The following is a 23205-nucleotide window of genomic DNA, read 5'->3' on the forward strand; positions in this document are numbered from 1 at the left end:
TGGCGTCCCCCAAGGATCAATTCTTGGGCCGTTACTATTCAACCTATATATGCTTCCGTTACCACACATCATTAATAAACATGGTATTAGTTATCATCAATATGCAGATGACACTCAACTTTATATTTCGTTAGAACCTAAAGCCCTAAAATCAATTTGCTCACTGATGGCTGCATAGATGATATACAGACATGGATGTCTGACAATTTTCTGCAGTTAAATAAACAGAAGACAGAGGTTCTTGTTCTTGGCAGTGATTCACAAAGGAATGATGTCCAGACTTATTTAAATCAAATGAATCTGAAAGCCAGACAATGTGTTAAGAACCTGGGCGTCACCTTTGATAATGAGCTCAGCTTCAAATCACACATCATGACTACATGCAAGACAGCTTACTTTCATCTTCGGAACATCGCTAAGGTCCGAGATATGCTCTCTCCTGCTGACAGTGAAAAACTTGTCCATGCATTTATCACATCAAGGCTAGATTATTGTAACGCTGTTCTATCTGCTCTTCCAAAGAGCTCTATTTCGCACCTACAGCGAGTTCAGAACGCGGCTGCAAGGGTTCTGACCCGCAGGAGAAAGAGAGATCATATTACACCTGCACTCCACTCACTGCACTGGTTACCTGTCAGCTTTAGAATAGATTTTAAGGTTCTAGTCATGGTTTTTAAATGTCTTCATGGTCTTGCCCCTCTTTACCTAAGTGAAATGATGGTTAGATATGTTCCAGTCAGGTCTCTCAGGTCTTCAAACAGTAATCTACTGGTGATTCCTAAAAGCCGATTAAAGATTGGCGAGGGTGCTTTTAGCCACTATGGCCCAAAGCTCTGGAATTCTCTTCCTGAAGAGCTCAGAGGCATTTCATCCTTGCATAGTTTTAAGAGCAGTCTCAAAACATTCCTGTTTAGATCCGCTTTTAGTTAAGAAACTCTATCTTAATAGTTTTATCTTATTTACTTTACTTTTTATTATCTTACTTACTTCACTTTTTACTTTTTATGTTATTTTAATATTTTTATCTTTAATTTCTTTTAACATTTTCTTTTTGTCTTTTTGTCTTTGTCTTATCTCCTTTTAATGTTTCTTTTATTTATACTGTAAAGCACTTTGAGTTACATGTATGTATGAAAGGTGCTATACAAATAAAGATTATTATTATTATTATTATTATTAGAAGCGCCGCGCCTCATTTACACACTTATACCTAGAAGCACAGAGGGCCGGTCATCTGACCGCTTTCACCACCTCCTACTAGCACCGTGTTGTTTTCACCTACTTAAAGCGCGCCTCGGGTGGTCAAAAGACCGCTGAGTCTTTACACAGGGGAGCTGGTACTGACACATAATTAACACTAGATGGCGTTTTGCACAAGAGGCAGAATGAGCCGCCCAAACAAAATATTCGTAATGGTGACATTTGCACGTAACGTCAATATGTTAACAAATTAATGTGACTAAACCTTTTAGAATCAGTGCCTTGTGACCTTGTTCTCAGTAGCTTCCCCATTGCCAGTTTTGTTTAGTTTCATATTGCATTTCCTGGTTTGTGCGAAAATGTAAATACAAAATATAGTTTCAGTTTTGTTTCTTGGTTAGTATAATAGTTTGCTTGGTTAGTGTAATAGTTTGCTTATTTGTCTGTGTGTTATTCTGTTGGCATATATGTCACTATATTATCGTGTTCGTTCGCCACACCACTAACCCACTGGCCCGCACCCCCCACTGTCAAGCGTTCACGTCTTTTGTCTTGCTAATGCTACAGACTGCGCTGCAGCCTTCCACCCCCACATCCACAGAAAGCTTGTTCGATACTCAGAGTAGCAAAGTGAAGCCCACAGACCGAGCTAAAGCAAGTTTGTTTGTATACTCAATGTTATGCCATTTCAAGTTTTAATGTCTAAAAGTTGTGTATGTTAGTGAATTGTAGGCTATGGTCAACATAATAAATCTACAAATAAATGTCTATAATATTTTGTGTTAGACAAAGAACAAAAAGCATAAATAGGCAAAATTTATTACAAAAATATTATTATAAAAGGTAGGCTATGTACCTTTGCGTAACAAAACGCCGATTCCATCTCATCAATATTGCACAGCATGTCCAACACTTGCTTTGGGGTGTACATCACTCTCCGTGCCATTTTTATAATGCACTATGCAACCTTTCAATCGCCCAAACCGAGGAGTCACGCAAACTATGTTGCTGTTCAAACGCCAAAACCGAGCTTTCAAGCAAACTGTGTTGCTGTTCGATCGCCCAAGCAGTTTTCACTCAAACTGTGTAGCCTCGTCCCAACGAATTTATAGCTCGCGTTGCCTCATGAATGCTATTGTGAATAAAGTGTTCATAACAGCACCGCCCATGCCATCATCTCAATTTCGCTCGCAAAGGTATGCATTTACATATGTAACTTGCATTCTGCTTAATTCTTTTGTAATGCCAGTGTGTCAAAAGCAGCCATACATAATGTATGTATCTAACAGCTAGCCCTGGCGAAGAGGGATTATACCCGAGAGATCATTTCTTTGAGATATTAACTTGATAAGTAGGCTAATTACCATTCGCAGAATTCCTGCAAACTACTAAAGCATTTATTAAGCAAAGCAAGACTCTCTCACGGTTTGAAAACCATTGATGTAAACTTGTATATAGTATATATTAAATAATATTAATAAATAAAGTATATATTTTAAGACTTTGGAAAGTGAAACACTTTCACTTTCGTTCACAGACGAATTCCGTTTTGTCTACACAATAATCAGTTTGAACTTTGTGAATAATTTAGTTTTGAAAACTATCGATCTTTATTTAGTTACACAAAATATTAAATGATATACGAATCTTTGCGACACCCGCTGGCAGAAAAGAGAATCACAGTCTTGAAGTGTAGGCGACGACGACAATATTACAGAGATACGAGCGAAATCGATTGAAACTAGCCTGTGCAGGGTTTCTTTTAACAATGTAAAATTACTAGTTTATTAAAAGGACAATTCTGGGAAAAGTCATGAAAGGAGGGTTCTGAAATTGGATTCAGTGCAAAGATATTATTTTATTTTGTGCTGCTGCAGTCAAGTGACCGGTGCTCGGCGCTTCTAGTAGACGTCACAGCGGTCAAATGACTGGCGCTTTGGCGATTCTAGTGTTAAGCGAGTGGCCGATATGCAGAGTCACCCAAGACTCTTTAGATGCCTGTCAGCAGAGGCAGGCGGCGTTTATGGACAACAGAGACCACAGTCACGCAGCACTGGCCACACGAAGTGCCACGATTATGTGGCAGCTGTCACAAGGTGCCATTTCTTGGTGGCACAGTGGTCACTTTTGTGCTGCTTACATGCTACTTACACGCCAAACAACAGGGACCGCACCCTTACAGGAAATTTAGCAGAAAGACGCGGCTCCCAACAGGGTTGCCAGGTCTTACAAATATATCCCACACAAAGTCAGTGTAAAACCCACCCTTCAGAAGCCTAAACTAGCCCAAAGCCCAATGTTGTGGAGGGGGGGGGTATGGGGGGGGGTGTGTGTAAAATGGAGACAAATTAAGTATTATATCGCGATTGATTCTTAGTGTTGACTTGTAACTCCCGCGGTAGCCCAACTCAAAAGTAGCCCAAAAAAACACCCCGCGACCCCAGAAATTTTACCCGCGGCTGGATTTTCAAACAAGCCCAATTTGGCGTGAAAAACGCGAATCTGGCAACTCTGCCTCCCAATGACCTCTGATATGTTTTGTGATTGGCCAGATGCAGTTCGATTAGCTCTGAGTTTGTTTGCTCATCCTAAGTATCCCGGATGCATTCCCGACCCGAACTTCAGGACAGATGATATTATAAACCAGGGATGTCAAAGTCAAATACACAGAGGGCCAAAAAAACAAATTTGCTACAAGCCGAGGGCCGGACTGGTTCAATGTTTATTAAAACATATTAAAATAATTGCACATAGCCTATTGAACTAAGACCTAACACAGTGTATATTATTTAATGCTTAAATGAATAAAGCAATATTTTCTTATGGATCTGTCAGTAATTTCAAGTGAAAATATTTTTCAACAAGCAAACATGAATAAAGCAATAAAGGTTTGAAAAGTGATGGAATTTAAGCTAAAGTACTTGAAAATGCTTGAAATTGTACCTACTTCGTTTCACAACAAATAGCTATCTGACTGAACAGTTCTCTTTTATTACATTAACAAATACGAGCCTCTTGTCATTCCAGGACGAAACATGAGAGAACGTGAAGACGTTAATATTGGGCGTTTTAAAAATAAACAACCATTAAATAATGTGAATAAAAAGCGAATTATTTCGAATCATTTAGAGTATATGTATAAATATTTAACTTAATTAAGTTTAACGTGCTGGGAAATATTGAAATGGACCTTGAAAATGACGTACAAGTGCTTGAATTCCACCTTATAAAGTAGGTATGATGACAAAATTTTCAAACAGCCCCAAGCTTAAAAAGATATCTAGACAGAGCTGAAATAGACCTTTAGAATGATACCTGGATTTTGAAAATTGGTTGAGAATTGATAAAGTTATGATATTTATAATATCATGTATCACATTAAAATATAATACATTAATTACAATAGAAGTCGTGTGACTGAAATTCACATAATCTAATTCTAATTAATCATAATTAATAATTAATCATAATCATAATCTAATTCAAAGTGATGTTAACTATATTACCATTTAACAACAAGTTATATCAGAAAACAATGAGATTAAACTACACAACACTGGTATCAGTACCGATTTCAAGAAAACACTGTGGGAACGAGTTAAACCGAGACGCTGCTTTTAGCCTAAAGTTGCTAGCTACCGTGTCGTTCGATACACCAATGTCAATCATGACTACTTATTTTCCGCGGTCTAGTAAAATACTTTCGCCTGCACGGATTTCGATTAAATTTGGTCAGTATTGAGATAAAAGCTGTATTTTAGGTCCACATATATTTGGTGTCCGGAGCGTTGATGAAGAAAACAGACTGCTTGAAAACAACAAAGTATCTTATCGCTGGTCTCCCGACCTGAAATCGCCTCAGAGTTGACTATTAGTAGTGCCTGATGATTGGCTGGGTTGTGCTTAACGAAGTCACAATATTATTCAGGAAAAAATATACACCTGCTAGGCGGTGAGGAGTGATGTTAAATTATTACAGCCTAGCTAAAAAGGCAGAACCAGAAGGTAACATAGACTTGGGAGTATTCTGAGACATTGGCATCTATCCACTGCACTGTCAACAAACTTGAGTGACCACATGCAGTGACAGGATGACAGCACCCAGTTTGCCTATGAACCCCTGGATCTATACCTTTATCTAAGGGGGGATATTAATCATCAAACACTAAATGTAAATGTGCCATATTTTTGTCAATTGTGATTTTTTACACCGCAATCGAAATTTGGCTTTTAACCCATCTGTGCAGTTAACACACACACACGCACCAGTGATTACTAGGGGGCTGTGGTGCACACGTGCCCAGTGCGGTGGGCAGCCCTAGCCTGGCGCCCGGGGAGCAGTTGGGGTTAGGTGCTTTGCTCAAGGGCACCTCAGTCAAGGCCTCAGGTCTGGGAATTGAACCCACGACCCTCCGGTCACAAGACCAATTCCCTACCACCAGGCCATGACTACCCCTGAACACTAAACTAAATAAGTGGGTTTTCAACCTAGACTTAAAGATTGTGACTGCGTCAGAGTCCCGGATGCATTTTGGAAGGTTGTTCCAAAGCTGGGGGGCCTTACAAGAAAAGGCTCTGCCCCCTGCTGTTACCTTATTCATTTTTGGAACTAATAAAAGGCCAGCACCCTGTGATCTTAGTGGATGTGGGGGTTCATAATAAGAAATAAGTTCCTGGAGGCATTCAGGAGCAAGCCCTGGGACAGACCCATTAACTGGGAGCCAATGAAGGGCTGATATGACTGGTCTGATATGATAAAATTTTCTAGTTCTAGTCAGAACTCTGGCTGCGGCATTTTGAACTATTTGAAGTTTATTTAGATTCCTATTTGAGCATCCTGACAGTAATGAGTTACAGTAGTCTAATCTGGACTATTACAAAGTACAAAGTTACTTTTATTATGCCCAATATATCCTGAGTGATTATTTAAGCATGCCTATTGTATATTGTGAATTCCTTATAGAGGACATGTAATTTTTTGCCATAATTGTTTAGGACTGAATATTGGTTTGGTTATTTCTATTCTCCAAGGCTTTGTGGTTTTGAGCCGTTCTTTGATGACAGAGGTGACCAATACATGTTCAAGCGCATCCTGAACTGTGAATATGAGTTTGTCTCCCCCTGGTGGGATAATGTGTCAGTCAACGCTAAAGATCTGGTGAGTGAATGTTTCAATACAAAGGTACCTTGAAATTTGTAAAAAGCTTTGTTCCATATGGTGTTTAAATCTGGCACAGTAGAAGAATGTAAAATGTATTGTGTTTTTAATGAATTTACCCATATTCAGAAACATCAGAAAACTAGCAATTAGATGAAGTTAAATCATGGCAAATTCTTGGTTCTCCTGTCTTCAGGTAAAGAAGCTAATTGTCCAGGATCCAAAGAAGCGTCTGACAACACTGCAGGCCCTGCAGCACCCCTGGGTGACTGGGAAGGCTGCTAACTTCACCCATATGGATACAGCTCAAAAGAAGCTCCAGGAGTTCAATGCCCGAAGAAAGCTCAAGGTTGGCAGATATGCATTTAGTGGCTCATTAAAAACAAGGGTAGCTTCTTAATTTCAGTCATTCTTACAATAACGAGTAGTGATTGTTATTTAGCAACATTTTTACTCTCGGCTGCTGTACAGTACTGGACAGCTTTTATATGTCATCCGCAATTTCCTCTTTGCTTATTCTATTGGTTAGAGTATTCTTCTCCTCTTGGTTTAAGTCAGTGGTTCCCAAAGTGGGGGGCGCGCCCCTTAGGTGAGGCGCGGAGCTATTGCAGGGGGGGGGGGGGGGGGGGGGCGTGGAGCTTGGAAGTAAAACATGTGCACATGTGTCAATATGGTTGGAGTGTGTGTAGGAGGGGGGCGCAAAAATATTCTCATCTACTAAAGGGGGGCATGGCAGAAAAAGTTTGGGAACCACTGGTTTAAGTGATGCTTTTAACACAGTAAACCATGTCACATCCAACTGTAGAACATATACTGTAGAAAATCACCTTTTTGGTTATGGTAATTGTGACGCGCGGGTCGTGGTGAGGAACGAGACACGGAATCCCTCTTGCAACTGACGTCACTTTTATTTTGACACGTAATATAGCGCTATGAAGCGCACAGACTGCAGACTTAGACAATGACGAGCACAGGACACTGCGCGAGCGCACATTAAATAGACAGACCACATTAGCCCCATGTGATTACGAGACGATTCACAGGTGAGACACATTATTCACACAACATAGCCATCACCGCGGAGTTCCGCTGACGCAGACAGAGCACGTGGACAACGTTTACACACGCCCAAAAGGGAGGGGCCGGGGTCCTCAACGTGACAGACGCCCCCTCCAAGGGCACTACCCGTCCCGGGGTGCCAACAGGACCGAGTGCCCCGAACCCACGACGATGGGCGGATCCGACGTGCTCAGTCCTGCGTCTGGGAGGTGACTACCCTCGGGGAAGCGTCTGCCACGGACCGCCTAGAACACCCTCCCTGGGAACATAGGGGAAAAGACGTTAGACACGTTACACGGGACATTCACAAACACGCACACAGGCACATTGACACATAGAGGAACGAATGGGAAAAATGGGTTTGGCATACACACGGGAAGACTCACAAACACTGGGACATACAAACACGTAACAGGCGCCAGACTACGCGCCAAGAGGAGAGCTAGGAGTGGAGGAAGACCGGGGGCCGCCGGGGCTGCGGCGGACGTGCCAGGCGCAGCGCGCCCGGCGTAGGCGCCTGGAGCAGCGCGGTCGGCGTACTCCCCATACGGGCCGCTTGGGGAGACCCCTTCGGTCTCCATGCTCTCCTCGTCCTCACTCCGGGTTCTCTCCATGAACTGCTCCGGGCTGCCACCCCGGGAGCACTCCATCTTCACCTCTCCGGAACGTTCGGAGGATGGACTCGCCTCTGGTCTCCAACTCCCCTTCACAGTCCCCGCAGAACACTCCGAGGGGGGCGGACTACCCTCCTCCCCTGAGTACAGTTCACTGTCCGTGCACTCAGAAACGCCTGAGTGCACGGGCAGAGGACGATCTTCCTCTTCAAGCTCCTCCTCCTCCTTACCGTAGTCAGAGGGGTATGCGGAGCGCTCCGACGGCAGGTAGTCCTCGTCGTCGTCCTCCTCCCCCTCCTCAACGATGGAAGCGGGACCTACAGGCGGAGGGAGGTAGTCCTCTTCCTCGGACTCCTCCTCCTCTCCCCCGTAGTCAATAGTGGACACGTCGTCCAGCGACGGGGGGTAGGCCTCCTCCCCCTCCCCACCGTAGTCAACGGTGGAGGCTTCGCCTATCGACGGAGGATATGCCTCCACCTCCTCGTCCTGCTCCTCCTCCTCGGAGTCCCCCTCCCCAAACTCGTTCTCCGGGGTGGACTCGGTGGCTCCGTAAACCCAGGAGTCCACCCTCAGCGGCGAGAGGGCGCGGGATGGAGGGGAGTGTCGCTCCCTGCAAATTCTCACCGCGCCCTGGTGGAAGATCTCCGCCAGCTCAGGGTCCCTCTCCTCTACCTTCCGAGCTGAGGCCAGCTGGAGGGCGCACACTGGGTCCCTCTCCAACTGCTCCTGCGTGGGCGAGGTTACGCGGCGCGGGGGAGAGGAGGAAGAGCGGTGGTGTCGCTTACTTGGCTTCTTGCCCTTCCTTGGCTTTGCTTTGTGGCCTGGCATAGTCCTGGTGTCTCCAACGGCTCGTCGTTCTGTGACGCGCGGGTCGTGGCGAGGAACGAGACACGGAATCCCTCTTGCAACTGACGTCACTTTTATTTTGACACGTAATATAGCGCTATGAAGCGCACAGAAAAAACAAACAGGCACACAACGTGCAGACTTAGACAACGACGAGTACAGGACACTGCGCGAGCGCACATTAAATAGACAAACCACATTAGCCCCATGTGATTACGAGACGATTCACAGGTGAGACACATTATTCACACAACATAGCCCCCACCACAGAGTTCACTGACGCAGACAAAGCACGTGGACAACGTTAACACACGCCCAAAAGGGAGGGGCCGGGGTCCTCAACGTGACAGTAATCATAAACCTAAACCAGGGTTACACTGGTTTACACTGTTATACAGGGCACTCATTCATACCAATGCAACATAGATTATGGATTTAAAATTTTTTTTATAACAGTAGTTTCTGCTTCATGTATATGCATGTAAGCATTACATCAGAGCCATCTTGAGGTGAGACATCTCAACAGATCCTTTTTGATATCTGTAGTTCTGCCCATCTGATTGGGTTGTATGCTTAGGAATCCCATGATGCCATGGGACAGAGGTTTCTTTGCAGTTGTTGGTTCTTTAACATTCAGCTGCAAGAATTACAGCTTGTTCTAAAACTCACCTTCCGACACAGTTACATTAGCTACTTGTCTCTTCATGTCTTATGTTGAAGCTGTTTTCTACAGAATGAAGCTGTGTATGGTGTAACCCTGCTCATGTTTTTTCAACAGACTGGCCAATAGTGCCGCTAAGCCTCTTCACCACATTCTTTTTGCAATTTGCTCTGCAGTTTCTGAATATAAAACAAAGCTTAAGATTGTTTCCCATTTTTACAATTCTTTGATGAATAATTATCTTCTACAGTTATTATATAGTAGCTGTTTTTGTTTTGGCCTTCTTGTAATGCACTTTTGTATAACGTTAGAGTTATTATGTAGCAATATATTGATTGATTATGAATAATAAGGGGCATCCCCCTGAACTTTCAGGGAAATATGTATTTGATAACTGCAATAGATGAAATGATGATATATCAGTCTCATAACCAAAGGTGAAGCTCATATTCTGCGCAGTGACCCAGTAACTGGTTGAAATATATTTGCCACAGTAGTTGGTTTAATGAATAAATGCAAATGTATTGATCAATAGATATCAACAATTTAACGTTATAATGCCTACGACGCATAAGGTTGAAAACTTGGTTTAGGTTCAGAGAGTTAATCAAGCTATTAACTGAATCAGAGAAAGGACAAACCAATTGAAGTTAAACTAACCATGAAACAGAAAACACCACAGACCATTTTATCCAATGTTAACCAACCAAAAGCTATGATGATTAAAGTAAATAAAAATTGAGGAAAAATGCCTTATACACTCTGTCCAGTTAGTTTAAGACCACTTGATATTTGTCAGATCCAGTGATGGCTTACTGGGAATAAGTAATCCGAATTCTGATTACTGATTTCTCCTTTAAAACGTAACTTAGTTACATTACTGATTACTTGATTTTAAAAGTAACTATTAAAAAAATAAATAAATAATAAAAAGTGTTGGGAACGTTACTTTAAAAAAGCATAGTTACTACTTGTTCAAAAAAGTAACTGAGTTAGTATCTGAATTACTCAATAATAAAAGTAACTCGTTACCAGTAAAAGTTACTATTTACATTACAGTAAAAAAAAAGTGATATGCCAATGAATAAGGATTTTTTTTTAGAAAGCAGTTTTCACAGTCAGTTGAAATGAGTAGATCAGAAAGGTGTTTAACTTTTGATATTTATTGCACATCCACAGACCAGTGCAGGATAAAATCCTTTAAAATCCTAAATCTTTGTTAAAAAAAAAGCAGTTACTGTGTTAACAGTTACACTATATAAAGTGCATTTACATCTATCAAATTAAATTCTCTCAACCTGAGACAACTGGTTTGTTCACAACAGAAGTAAACTTATTATTAAATAAATCAAATACCCAGTCTCGTAAACATTCAGGAACGTCAAGTATTTTCTTAAAGAATGTTTATATCGTCACCTTGAAAATGCTAATTTTTCTTCGGCTTGCTCCTGACTCGCCATTTCTGCCTCTTCTCAGTTTGTGTCATGTGTCACTGGTGTGCTTCAGCGCGTGTAAAAACACTGGCTCTGATTGGCTACCATAACGCTGCCTTAGCCAATCGCTTACTGACTTGTTAAGTTAAACAGGTGTTACACCGATATCTGTGACCTATCGAGATCTGTTACTCCTCACTAGCCTGGGCAGGGGTCCACTCGCATTACTGTTAGTATATTAATATATAGTAACGCACCGCTTTTAATGACCAGTAACGTCAACAACAGGAAAAGTAATTAATTATATTATCCCGTGACTGACAAAATGACGCTGTTACCTAACACCGTTATTTTTAACAGCGTTATTCCCAACACAGGTAACGTTCATGGTGTCTGGAAGTGATGAGGTGGACACGTGCTGAGCTGAGCAAGGTGTTTTGAAGGGCAATCCAAAATCAGGGTCATATAAACAGGCAAGGGTCAAATCCATGAGCATATCATTCATGTTTTAATAAAACTAAAACCAACAAGAACAGACTTACACACAAGAACCTCTGGACAGAAACATGAACCACGGGGCTGTTACAACAGCAATGACCAGCACAGACTACAAAGAAACCAGGGATTAAATACAGGGGGAATCAAGGAAAACCAAGTACAAACACCTGGGAATATTAATGAGGGGCAAGGTTACAAACAAGAAGGAGGGAATGGAAAAACACTGAAACCAGACTCAATGAATTTCAAAATAAGAGTACACAAAGGGAAACCAGGAAATATAAACCATCAATCAATCAAAGTTTATTTGTATAGAGCTTTTAACAACTCAAGTTGTCGCAAAGCAGCTTTACAGGATTTACAAGGTTAACAATACTATGGGTCCAGAACCCTAAGGAGCAAGCCAAAGGTGACAGTGGCGAGGAAAAACTCCCTATGATGGTGGGGAATAGGAAGAAACCTCGGGAGAACCAAGACTCAAAAGGGAACCCATCCTCCATTGGGCGGCCCGTTAACACACAAATACACAAGTCACACACAATTCACACAATCAGACTAGGTAAAAGGTAGAATTGAAAGTTCTGGGTTTTGATATTGTCACTGTAAATGTCTGTTGATGAATGCCAGACTTTCATTCCATGTCGGAGCAGTGATGCTGGTATTGTAGGCTCCGACTGCAGTGTTACTCCCCAGGTGAACCCCGGCATCAGCACATCCACCAGCAGCCAGACCATCCCCCAGGTGCCTGCAGGTGCCTGTATCCAATCGTCTTGGGTAGAGTCATGCAAGAAGATAGAAATACAGACTGAGTGGACATGAATTTAAACCACCATTGATTTAAATGTACGTAGCTCACGTGCCAGTGATCAGCATGTGGCTCCGGCAGACTAATCTATAGCAGCATAACTAAAGGGAGTGGTTCAGAGGTGACCACAGGCATGTTCACTCTTCCCAAAACAAGAGGGGTAGTAGACAGGAATCGTAACACTACGTTCGATTACAAGTTACTTTAGTAGTTACATTTAGAAGCAAAATTAGTTTTTTTAATACTCCTTAAATTGGAAGTGCATTTTTAACAGGAACAATGTATCTCATGACATTTAAATAATGTATCTCCTGACATGTTTGTGTCGCTGTGTGGTATTATTTGTAAATGTATTTGTAAACATAATACAAGAACTATAGAATCAGACAGCTATTTGTTGTGAAATGAAATACAATTACAATTTCAAGCATTTTTAAGTACTTTAGCCAAAATTCCATCAGGTAAATGTTCCTTCGCTTGTTTTTGAGGGGTATTTCTTTACTCTACCACATATCGTTACGGAGAACACTGCAAAGCAGTGTGCGGAGTCAGACGCAAAAGTATAACTGAGCCAAGAAGAAAGCAATATATATTTTTACTAAGGAAAATAAAAATAGTAACACACAGTTACTTGGAAAAGTAACTTTAATCTAAGTTTGTTGTTGGAATATTTACAGTTGCCAAGATACGATTTGGCACGTGAAAAATACTGTAACGTTCTAATGGGAGAGGCGTGACGCAAACGCAAGTTTTTAAGTAACGAAGAGGGGAACAGCGACTAACGGGGAAGAGAAATAAATAACAGGACAAGGCTACAGACGAATAACTAAACCAGACTACAAAGACGTATATATATTAAAAGATCTAGAGTCAAGGCAGAAAACATAACGGGGAACGAGATAAGCAGAAACTTAGAAGCAAGCAGGAAACAAGGAGGGACTCACGTACAATGACTGACAACAAGGGGTAGAACATAGGGGTTTAAATGGACTGAACCATGGAGGTGAAACAAGACATAGGCGCGTGCACTGAAGACAGGGGCATGGTAGACAGAAGGGAAAACAAGGAAACGGGGGAACACTAGGCGGGACCAGTGAGGAGGGCGTCACAAATACATACTGACTCCTTACGCAATTAGCCCTGAATGCCGTCAAAATGTACAGAAGAATACAGAAAGAAATCATCTCTAGGTGTCTCTAGGTATTTCAAGTATCAACGAACTCAACCACTCTGGAGCACCGCGAAGATTTGGACAATATATTCACGTATATTGACAACTGCTTTGATAGAGTCATCATGAGCAAAACAGATAAAAAGCCATCAACCAAGAGGAACCGTGCCGAAGCTTCCCCAGGAGCGGCTTCCCCACACACCTGTAGCACGGCGGATATTCTGGAGTCCATCAACACCAAACTGTCCAGGTTTGATGCGCGCCTGGCGCTGTTGGAAATTCTCCACCAAGAGTTTCAGGCCTTCCGTGAGTCAGTAGAGTTCAGCCAGCAGCAAGTAGAGGCACTCGCTACAGAAAATACAGTTCTTAGAGAGTCTGAGAAATCGCTCACAGAGGGAATGACCCGACTCTCGGAATAAAACAAAAAAATCAAAGAAACGGTCATCGATCTTCAGTCCCGCAGCATGAGAGACAATTTAATATTTGCAGGTATTCCGGAGAAGGCAGACGAAGACCCCGAGACTACAGTAAAAACATTTATACAAACTCACCTGAAAATCTCAGAGGCCACCATTAAAAACATCAGTTTTCACCGCATTCACCGCCTTGGGAGGAAACAGACAGATGCGCGAAGACCCAAACCGATCGTGGACAAGTTTGAACACTTCAAGCATAAAGAGCTGCTAAAAAGCCGCGGCCAGGAACTGAAGGGAACCAACTTTAGCATCAACAACCAGTTCCCCAAAGAAATCCTGGAGCGACGCAAGGTCTTGTTCCCCATCCGCAAGAGTTTCATCCAAGCAGGTTCCCGGGCTGTAATCTCAGTGGACAAACTCTACGTGAATGGTCAACTTTACCGCGACACAAGCGCAACACCATGGCTGTTCTAAACAGATGAACTGTATCAAAACACCGACGCCTTTATCCCAACTCTTTTGATCTATCACTTTTCTAAGACATGTCTTCTCCTTTTCTCTTTCTGCACTCATCCAGCGATTGTTCACCCACTTTCAAGACTGCAATATATTGTATGCGCACACACACATACATACATACAGATATACAAAACAGACACACACATAGACATTAGGGGTGTGTTTAAAAAATCGATCTTTCAATTTAAATCGATCTTCATTTGAATGATTCGATATCGATTTATGAAACCTGAGATCGATCTTTAGAATTAGCCAATTTTCACTGCATATGCGTACCGTTTTAACGTCACGCGTTTTATCTCACGAGATCATCCGAGCACCGCCACTTGGCTGGGGTGATCAGTTAAGCATGGCTGCAGCAAGAGTAAAAAAAATGTACCTCTGATCCACATCTACGATTCAATGAGTTACTAGTTCGCTCTGGCGCCAACCACTGGCGAGCGATCGATCGCGATATAATACTTAATTTGTGTCCATTTTACACCGCCACCCCCTCCAGGTTCAAATCTCACGATCTTGAAAAGTTGGAAACCCTGCAGATGTATGGTTACATTTTGGATTCAGAAACCATGATGGTAGGGAAGAGTTGGATAAAAACACAGCCGTGTGTAAACTGTGCAACATGGAGGTGAAATATTGTGGGAATACCACAAATCTGAGAAATCATTTAACGCGACACCATCCTTATATTCAAAAAACGCCAGAACCCAAACTCCACTAGAGAAGGCATTTGCGATTAAACTATCTACAAGTTCTCCCCGTGCCAAAAAAATAACCGAAGTGCTTGAATTCCACCTTTTAAAGGTGTATGAACCCAGCAAACATGACTTTGTTTATTGCGCCGAAGCGCGGCGCGCGCAAAGTTACAAAATTCGAGAGGTGCACGAGCTCGTGAAGCGACAGTGCACGAGCGGAGCCACCGCGATTACGTCGTTTTCGCCGCGCGGACCATCATGCCGGTCGCGATGTGTCAAGTATAAAGCTGTGAAGTTTTCTCAACAGTTGGCAATATTGTTACTGTTGTCTCAGTCTCAACATGTTGTGAGCTGTCTCACTCCTCAACATGTTGATCAGCTCCTTTTCTTGCAGAAAAATTTGACAATCTCCAAGATGTCAAAAAGCAGTGAATAAATATTTTTAATATTTTCATGAATAAATATTTTTATCATTAAGGTTTTTGGACCTTAATGTTTACAATATTCAGAACTATGTTCATAAATGTTTTTGTTACATGTAAAAAAAAAAAAAACTTAATTTGCACTTTAAAAGGCTGTTCAAACCGCTTTCATGGGGCAGTCATGGCCTGGTGGTAGGGAACTGGTCTTGTGACCGGAGGGTCGTGGGTTCGATTCCCAGACCTGAGGCTATGACTGAGGTGCCCTTGAGCAAGGCACCTAACCCCAACTGCTCCCCAGGCGCTGGGCTAGGGCTGCCCACCGCTCTGGGCATGTGTGATCCACAGCCCCCTAGTAATCACTAGTAGGGGTGTAACGGATCACAAATCTCACGGATCGGCTCGTTTCACGGTTTTTGAGTCACGGATCGGATCATTTTTCGGATCAGCATAAAAAAGACAGACAAATTTAACCTACTTTTTCATTTATTAATACTGAAAGAATATTAAGAAAACTAAAAGCATGAAACTTTTCCCCATGTCTTAAATGAAAACAACATCCAAGATTTTTAATGTTTCAATAAAATAATCAAAATACAATAGTCAAAACTCACTTGTTAAATTAAAGTACAATATGAGGCTTGATGATAACCTTATTACTTTGAAAAATAGTAAATGAAACAATAGACTGTCCTCATCATCAAAAAAAGGTACAAAAAGAAATGAGCAGACATGAGCTTATAACTTCAGATTCTTTTTCAAAAAGACAAGAACATCAACATTGTCTGGGGAGAGGACAGACCTCTTTGCAGTCACTAATGTCCCCTGCTGTGGAGAACACCCTCTCACTAGGAACTGAAGTGCCAGGCACAGCGAGGTAGCGTCTTGCCATAATGGCGATGTGGGGATATTTACACTCATTGCTTTTCCACCATGCCAGTGGATCAGGTAAGAAGTTGTTGTTGTGTCTTAGCTACTCGCTTCGTCTCTGACACACCTGGGTGATGCCGCTTTAAATGTGTGGCCATGCTCGACGTATTGCCGTGGTCATACGGCTTTCTCGTGCCACAATGCTTACATACGGTTACGGTTTTGTCCACCACCCTTTCTCCGCCATCAGTATATGTTACAGGGAAACCGAAATGCTCCCATACGTGTGATTTAAATGATCCGAGAGGCTTTTCAAGCTCTTCTTCTCCTCTAGCAGCCATGATGACTCTTAACTGACTGTTTAGAACACGCTGCCATCACGTGACACCCAGCGGCTTTGTTTATATATTTACAATGCATATACGCGTCGAGATTTAGAAATTCATAATTTTAACTAGGGATGCAAATTATCGATTAATTCATTAATCGTTAGTTGATTGATCTTATCGATCGACTTTCGATTAATCGATAAGCGGCGTTTTTCACCTGAATTTCAGTGTTTCAATAGGGCCTTTAAAAATATCAGCTAAATGGTTCACTTTGTTCAAAAAGTATATATTATATTATGATAATTATATTGTATTATATGATATATTGCTCAAGTAATTATGCATTAGGAAATTTTTATGGTATAACAAAATACATTCTTTCATTTAAAAAGGAATAAATTAAGGACTGGCTCCGTTCTTGCATTTGAAACATTAGACATTAGACAAAAAAAAGAAGAAATTAAATAGAGAGCCAAACAGAATATTATTGAGCCTATGCTTGGACAATGTTTCTAGCGTTGTAGTGAACACATGCTGTAACACGACCGGAGAGTGCCCAAGTCTCCACAACATCATTGAGCTTGTCAGCTAAATTGTCAGCGGTGTGTCTATCCGACATGTTCGTCGTAATCAGCACTGCAGATTTTAGCTGCCAGTTCTCGTCAGTGTAGTGGCACGTCACGGTAATGTAACTTTCTGTTGTTAGAGCCGTCCAACAATCTGTTGTAAGGGCTACAGCAGTAGCTAGCTTTGTTTTTAGCTCACTCTTCTTTTTTCGTAGCGAGCTTCGAAAACGCTCGCCTTCCCAGTGTAGCTGTGATTTTAGGTTGACCAGGTGCAGTGGTGATATGCAGGACAGCTGCACGGTGTTCAAATGATAATTGAGTGAGCTAGTGGAACTGTTGTACTTCAATACCGCATTACACAGAGAATATTTGACTTCTTTGCCTAAATTAACAATGTTGAAATTGTAGCGACTACTACTCCTCGCAGCGAATTCCCTAACAGACAGGCACTTGGCCCTTTAAGTGACACTGGGGGAGCGGAGAGAGAACGGTGGTATTGTTTGAGTTGCGTGGAAAATAAAGTTTCCCTCCTCGGGATTTTCTGGATTACGCAGTTTCTGTCTTGTTTCCCGAACCCGCTTCAAAATGGTCCCACACCGCACGTCTTTTCGCCCGCTTCATTTTGTTTTCCACTCTGGTCTTTCGCGACACGTGTTCACTTCTCGTTCTTACGCTCTGTTCAAGTTACTACAGTAGCGCGCTCTAACGATTAATCGTGATTAATACATTTTGATCGACTAACCTCTTGATCGACAATTAATCGAAAGTCGATTAATCATTTGCATCCCTAATTTTAACTATGTGATAATTACAAAAATGGATTCCACAAGGTCATGGTTAAACTTTTGGCAACTGATCCGCAGATCACCTGTGTACCGATCCGTGGGGTGTGATCCGTACGGATCACGGATAATCCGAGATCCGTTACATCACTAATCACTAGTGTGTGTGTGTGTTCTAACTGCACAGATGGGTTAAAAGCGGAGGACAAATTTCGATTGTGGTGTAAAAAAAATCACAATTGACAAAATACAGCACATTTACATTTTTTTTTAGTGCCTTTTCTGGTAAAGGAGCTATGTGGAAGAGTGTGCATTAACTGATATTAAAAAAAGAATGTAACTGTTGTTCACAGTATAAACACTAATATCTTAATACATTTTAATAAAGTTTGAGTGTTCCTTGTATCATTACAACATTTCACATTCAAACTACACTTTTTATTGTAACTGAAATGTCCCTACAAGAATCGATATTGAATTGGATCTAATCGAAAATCGAATTGAATCGGGACCTTGTGAATCGAAATCGAATCGAAATGGGAAATCAGTGGTGATACCCACCCCTAATAGACATACAGCACAATATCACAATAACACACAGGAGACACACAAACACGACCGATTCATGCAGGCACAGACACATACACACAGACATATAGCGCAGACACATACACGAAACATACAACACAGATGTGCAACACACACACCTTTAGCAACCATCCAACACTCAAACAAGTAGTCTTAACATGAGTTCACTGACGTTCGTTACATGGATTGTACATGGAACTGGTTCGAGGGAAAAGAGATTGAAAATTTTTAATCGGCTAAATGACTTACAAGCAGATATTGTCTTTTTACAGGAAACACACATGTCCAAGACACCTACATACACACTGACCTCTCCTCAGTTCGTACTCAACAAACTCAAACCAAAGGGGGGTGGCCATATTAATTAACAGAAGGATAAACTTCTGTTAGCAACAATATAACAGATCCAGATGGTAGATTTATAATACTTAACCTGTCTATTCTAAATATGCGTTTATGTATTGCTAACATATATGGGCCAAATGTTGACGACCCCTCCTTTTTTCACAATATTTTCACTGCACTCTCTGATCACTCTGACACCAAACTAATAATAGGAGGAGACTTCAACCTGGTACTTCATCCAGATATCGACAGGCTCTGTACAGCAATGAGTCAAAGGAACTGGCAGTCTGCAGACACCCTAAAACAATATATGAACGATTTTGGGCTCTCTGATGTGTGGCGTTCACATTACCCCACTCTCCGGGATTACACCTTCTTTTCGGCAGTACACCACTCAAATTCACGTTTAGACAACTTCTTAGTTAGCTATTTTGTCACAGACACTCATTCATCCTATCACTATCAGTGATCATGCACCGGTCTGTCTCTCTTTGACACAGAAAAGAACCACACCAGCAACTAGGAACTGGAGACTAAATACATCATTACTTAAGGAACAAGATTTCAAAACAAAAGCAGCTGCTTTTGTTTATACATACAGATATATACAGCTATGTGTGTGTCTGTTTTGTATATCTGTATGTATAAACAAAAGCAGTTTACAATCAGTTAAACCATTATCTCCAATCAAATAGTATCCATGAAAAGTTCCAATCAGGATTTAGACCAAACCACAGCACTGAAACAGCTTTACTCAGGGTAGTGAATGATTTACTGATTATCGTCAGATAATGGGCTCATCTCGTTCCTTATACTGTTAGATCTTAGTGCAGCTTTTGATACTGTAGACCACAACATTTTGCTGGATCGACTAGAAAACACGGTAGGTATTAAAGGAGTTGCACTCTCCTGGTTTAGATCATATCTGACCGACCGCTTCCAATGTGTAAGTGTTAATAATAAAACATCTAAATCTGTTCAGGTTAAATATGGTGTCCCACAAGGGACAGTCCTAGGACCACTTCTATTTACACTTTACATGTTACCCTTAGACGAGATTATGCATAAGCACGACATCAGTTTCCACTCCTACGCAGACGACACCCAACTATATTTATCGGCTAAACCCGATGATTTAGGTGTAAACAGTAAAATCGAGAAGTGTGTAGAAGAGATAAAACATTGGATCGCGTGTAACTTTCTAGCACTAAATCCAGATAAAACAGAGCTAATAATAGAAATATATTAAATACTAGTGATGCGGAAAAGCTAATCCATGCATTCATATCCTCTCGCCTAGATTATTGCAATAGTCTTCTAGCTGGATGTTCTGGTAAATCGATAAACAAACTCCAGCTGGTTCAGAATGCAGCAGCGTGAGTTTTAACGAAAACTAAAAAATTTGATCACATTAGTCCCGTACTATCATCATTACATTGGCTGCCAGTTAGATTCTGTATTGACTATAAAATACTTTTATTAACATATAAAACACTGCATGGCTTAGCTCCAGAGTATCTTAGTGCACCTATTGATCATTACAACCCATCATATTCAATTCGTTTGCAGGACGCAGGGTTATTAACTGTTCCTAGGATCAAAAAGATCACAGCAGGTGGAAGAGCCTTTTCTTTTAAAGCTCCACAACTGTGGTAGAATCTTCCTGCCTTTATTCGGGACTCAGACACAGTCTCAATGTTTAAAACTCAACTAAAGACTTATCTGTTTAGTTTGGACTTTGAATAATCTGTTACATATTTACCACATCACATATCTTTCTTCTCCGAGGTTCACTTGGGGAGTAACACTGCAGTTGGAGCCTACAATACCAGTGTCATCGCTCCGACACAGAATGAAAACCTGGCGTTCATCATAAGACATTTACATTGACAATATCAACACCCAGAACTTTCATTCTAGTTACCTTATACTTAGCCTGATTGTGTGATTTATTTGTAATTTGTGTATTAGTCTGTATAATTTGTGTGTTAACAGGCCGCCCAATGGAGGATGGGTTCCCTTTTGAGTCTTGGTCCTCCCAAGGTTTCTTCCTATTCCCCACCATCTAGGGAGTTTTTCCTTGCCACTGTCTCCTTTGGCTTGCTCATTAGGGATTTGGACCCATAGTATTGTTAACCTTGTAAATCCTGTAAAGCGCTTTGTGACAACATATGTTGTGAAAAGCTCTATACAAATATATTTGATTTGATTTGATTTCATTAATTCATTAAAGAATGGGCAAAATATTTAGAAAATAACGATTTGCCAGGAACCTCACCGTGTGTTCTTTGGGAAGCAGGGAAGACAGTAGTAATGTGGGGGGAAAAAATCTCCTACTGCACACATAAGAAAAATAAAGAAAAAACAAAGGTATTAGAATTGGAAGAAAAAATAAAAATCTTTAGAAGCTGCCCATGCTGCTTCACCACAAGAACACACACTGAACAATTAAAATTAAATGAAATAATAGATAAAAAGACACAATTTTTACTGCAAAGGCTGCGTTGGCAGAATTTTGAACATGGAAATAAATCCGGAAAATTCCTTGCCAATCAGTTAAAGCTTAATAAGGAAAAAAATAGAGTTCCTCTATTAAGAACTCAACAGGTAACATTATTCATTATCCACAACAAATAAATAAAGCTTTTAAAGAGTTTTATAAAGCTTTATATGCATCACAGATTAATCCATCTGATTCAGCTATTGAAGAATTTATTAATAATATAAATCTCCCAAAGCTGGAAAATGAACAATGAACAATGTTGCACTGGATTCACCACTTGCTCTGCCTGAATTACATGAAGCCCTATGTTATGTTCTATCTCCCCCTCCTTGACGAGCCACACCTCCGTGGTTGCTAGGGTCGGCCCCTTTTTGATTTCCTTGTTGTTTGTTTTGGTAGTTATGCCTTCTGTTCTTAGCTCCGCCCCTATTGATTAATGTTCAGCTGTTCCTATGGGTTTTCTTGATTAGTTAGGCTTATAATTCTCTTGGGTTTAGTTCTTTGTTGTAAGTCGTTAAGTGTTCATGTTGGTTCTGCAGTTCGGTTGTGTTTCCATGTTTAGCATTTCTCAGCGGTGTTCGCATTTCTGTGCTTCTTGGTCTTTAGCGAGTGTCAGTGTTGTAGGTCGTGTTTGTGAATCGTACTTTGGATGGTCTATCAGCTTGTATCCTGGTTTTCTATATGGTGGGTGTAAATCAAACGTCCGTTTTCGTATGTGTAGTTTGATCCTGAATGAGTGATTGTTGCTGTGGTCGTTGCATTCAAAGTAATGTCTCGGTAGTGAACAATTATGTGTGTCCTTTCTTGTTTGCATCAGTAGTAAAACGGTTAGGTTAGTGGAAGAGTTAAGTTAACCTGGTCACAGTTGTTTCTGTGTTGCTCGTGTATGTTGTGCTGTGTGCATTTATGTGTTTAAGTTTACTTCAGCCTTCGTTGTTGTGTTAGTCTTACTGCTTTGTATAACCCAGTCTTTCATGCACTGTGTTGTGTGTGTGTGTGTATATCGATGTATCAAAGTTTATTTCAGCCTTCGTTGTTGTGTTAGTTTACTGCTTTGTATAACCCAGTCTTTCATGCACTGTGTAGAAGACCAACATGCCGCGTCGATCTCGTACAATACGAATCGGCGTTACCGCGATTCAACCAGTCTTGCTCTCAGTTCAAAATAAAACACACTCTGTATCGCATTTGTGTCCGCCCCCATGTCATGAGACATTACACCCTACAGCAGGGGTGGCCAACCCGTCAGAGACCAAGAGCCACTTTTTTTTACCATGTTAGGGCAAAGAGACACATCATACATGGACATGTAAATTGTTTACGGGGAGGGGGTGGTGAGTGTAGATTGTTGACGGGGGGGGGGGGTGTAATGGAGTAGTTGGCGAATTAGTAACTCGTGTGAGTGTGTGAAGACAGTCAAATGCGTGTTTTCCACTACGCCGGTTTTAAAAGTGTTAGCGGCTCGCGCAGCACGAAGATGTAGCAGTGTGTCGCCCTCAGAGCTGATGAGGTAACCGGGCCACGGCACAGACCGTTAGTGCAGGTGAGAGTGCGGACCGGCTGGGGAGCCGCATGAAACCAGGCAAAGAGCCGCATGCGGCTTGCGAGCCGCAGGTTGGCCACTCCTGCCCTACAGCAGCTACCAAATAACAAAGCTCCGGGCCCAGATGGATTTCCGGTAGAATTCTACAAAGAATTATGGTCTGTGCTAGAACCAACCTTTTTTAA

At 41.5% G+C, this 23205-nt stretch overlaps 1 protein-coding gene across 5 annotated transcripts in view; it reads left to right on the top strand.

The window, feature by feature from the left end:
• The window catches only part of camk4 (calcium/calmodulin-dependent protein kinase IV), a 178167-nt gene that overhangs the window by 125882 nt on the left and 29080 nt on the right, over positions 1-23205 (top strand). For all 5 annotated transcript variants that reach the window (XM_076988354.1, XM_076988355.1, XM_076988356.1 and 2 more), the window contains 2 exons: positions 6232-6358; positions 6555-6707. In XM_076988354.1, the coding sequence (XP_076844469.1) occupies positions 6232-6358; positions 6555-6707 (280 nt within the window). The remainder of the gene's footprint in view (positions 1-6231; positions 6359-6554; positions 6708-23205) is intronic.

This window comes from Brachyhypopomus gauderio, unplaced genomic scaffold (genome assembly GCF_052324685.1).
Source record: "Brachyhypopomus gauderio isolate BG-103 unplaced genomic scaffold, BGAUD_0.2 sc61, whole genome shotgun sequence".
NCBI lineage: Eukaryota > Metazoa > Chordata > Actinopteri > Gymnotiformes > Hypopomidae > Brachyhypopomus > Brachyhypopomus gauderio.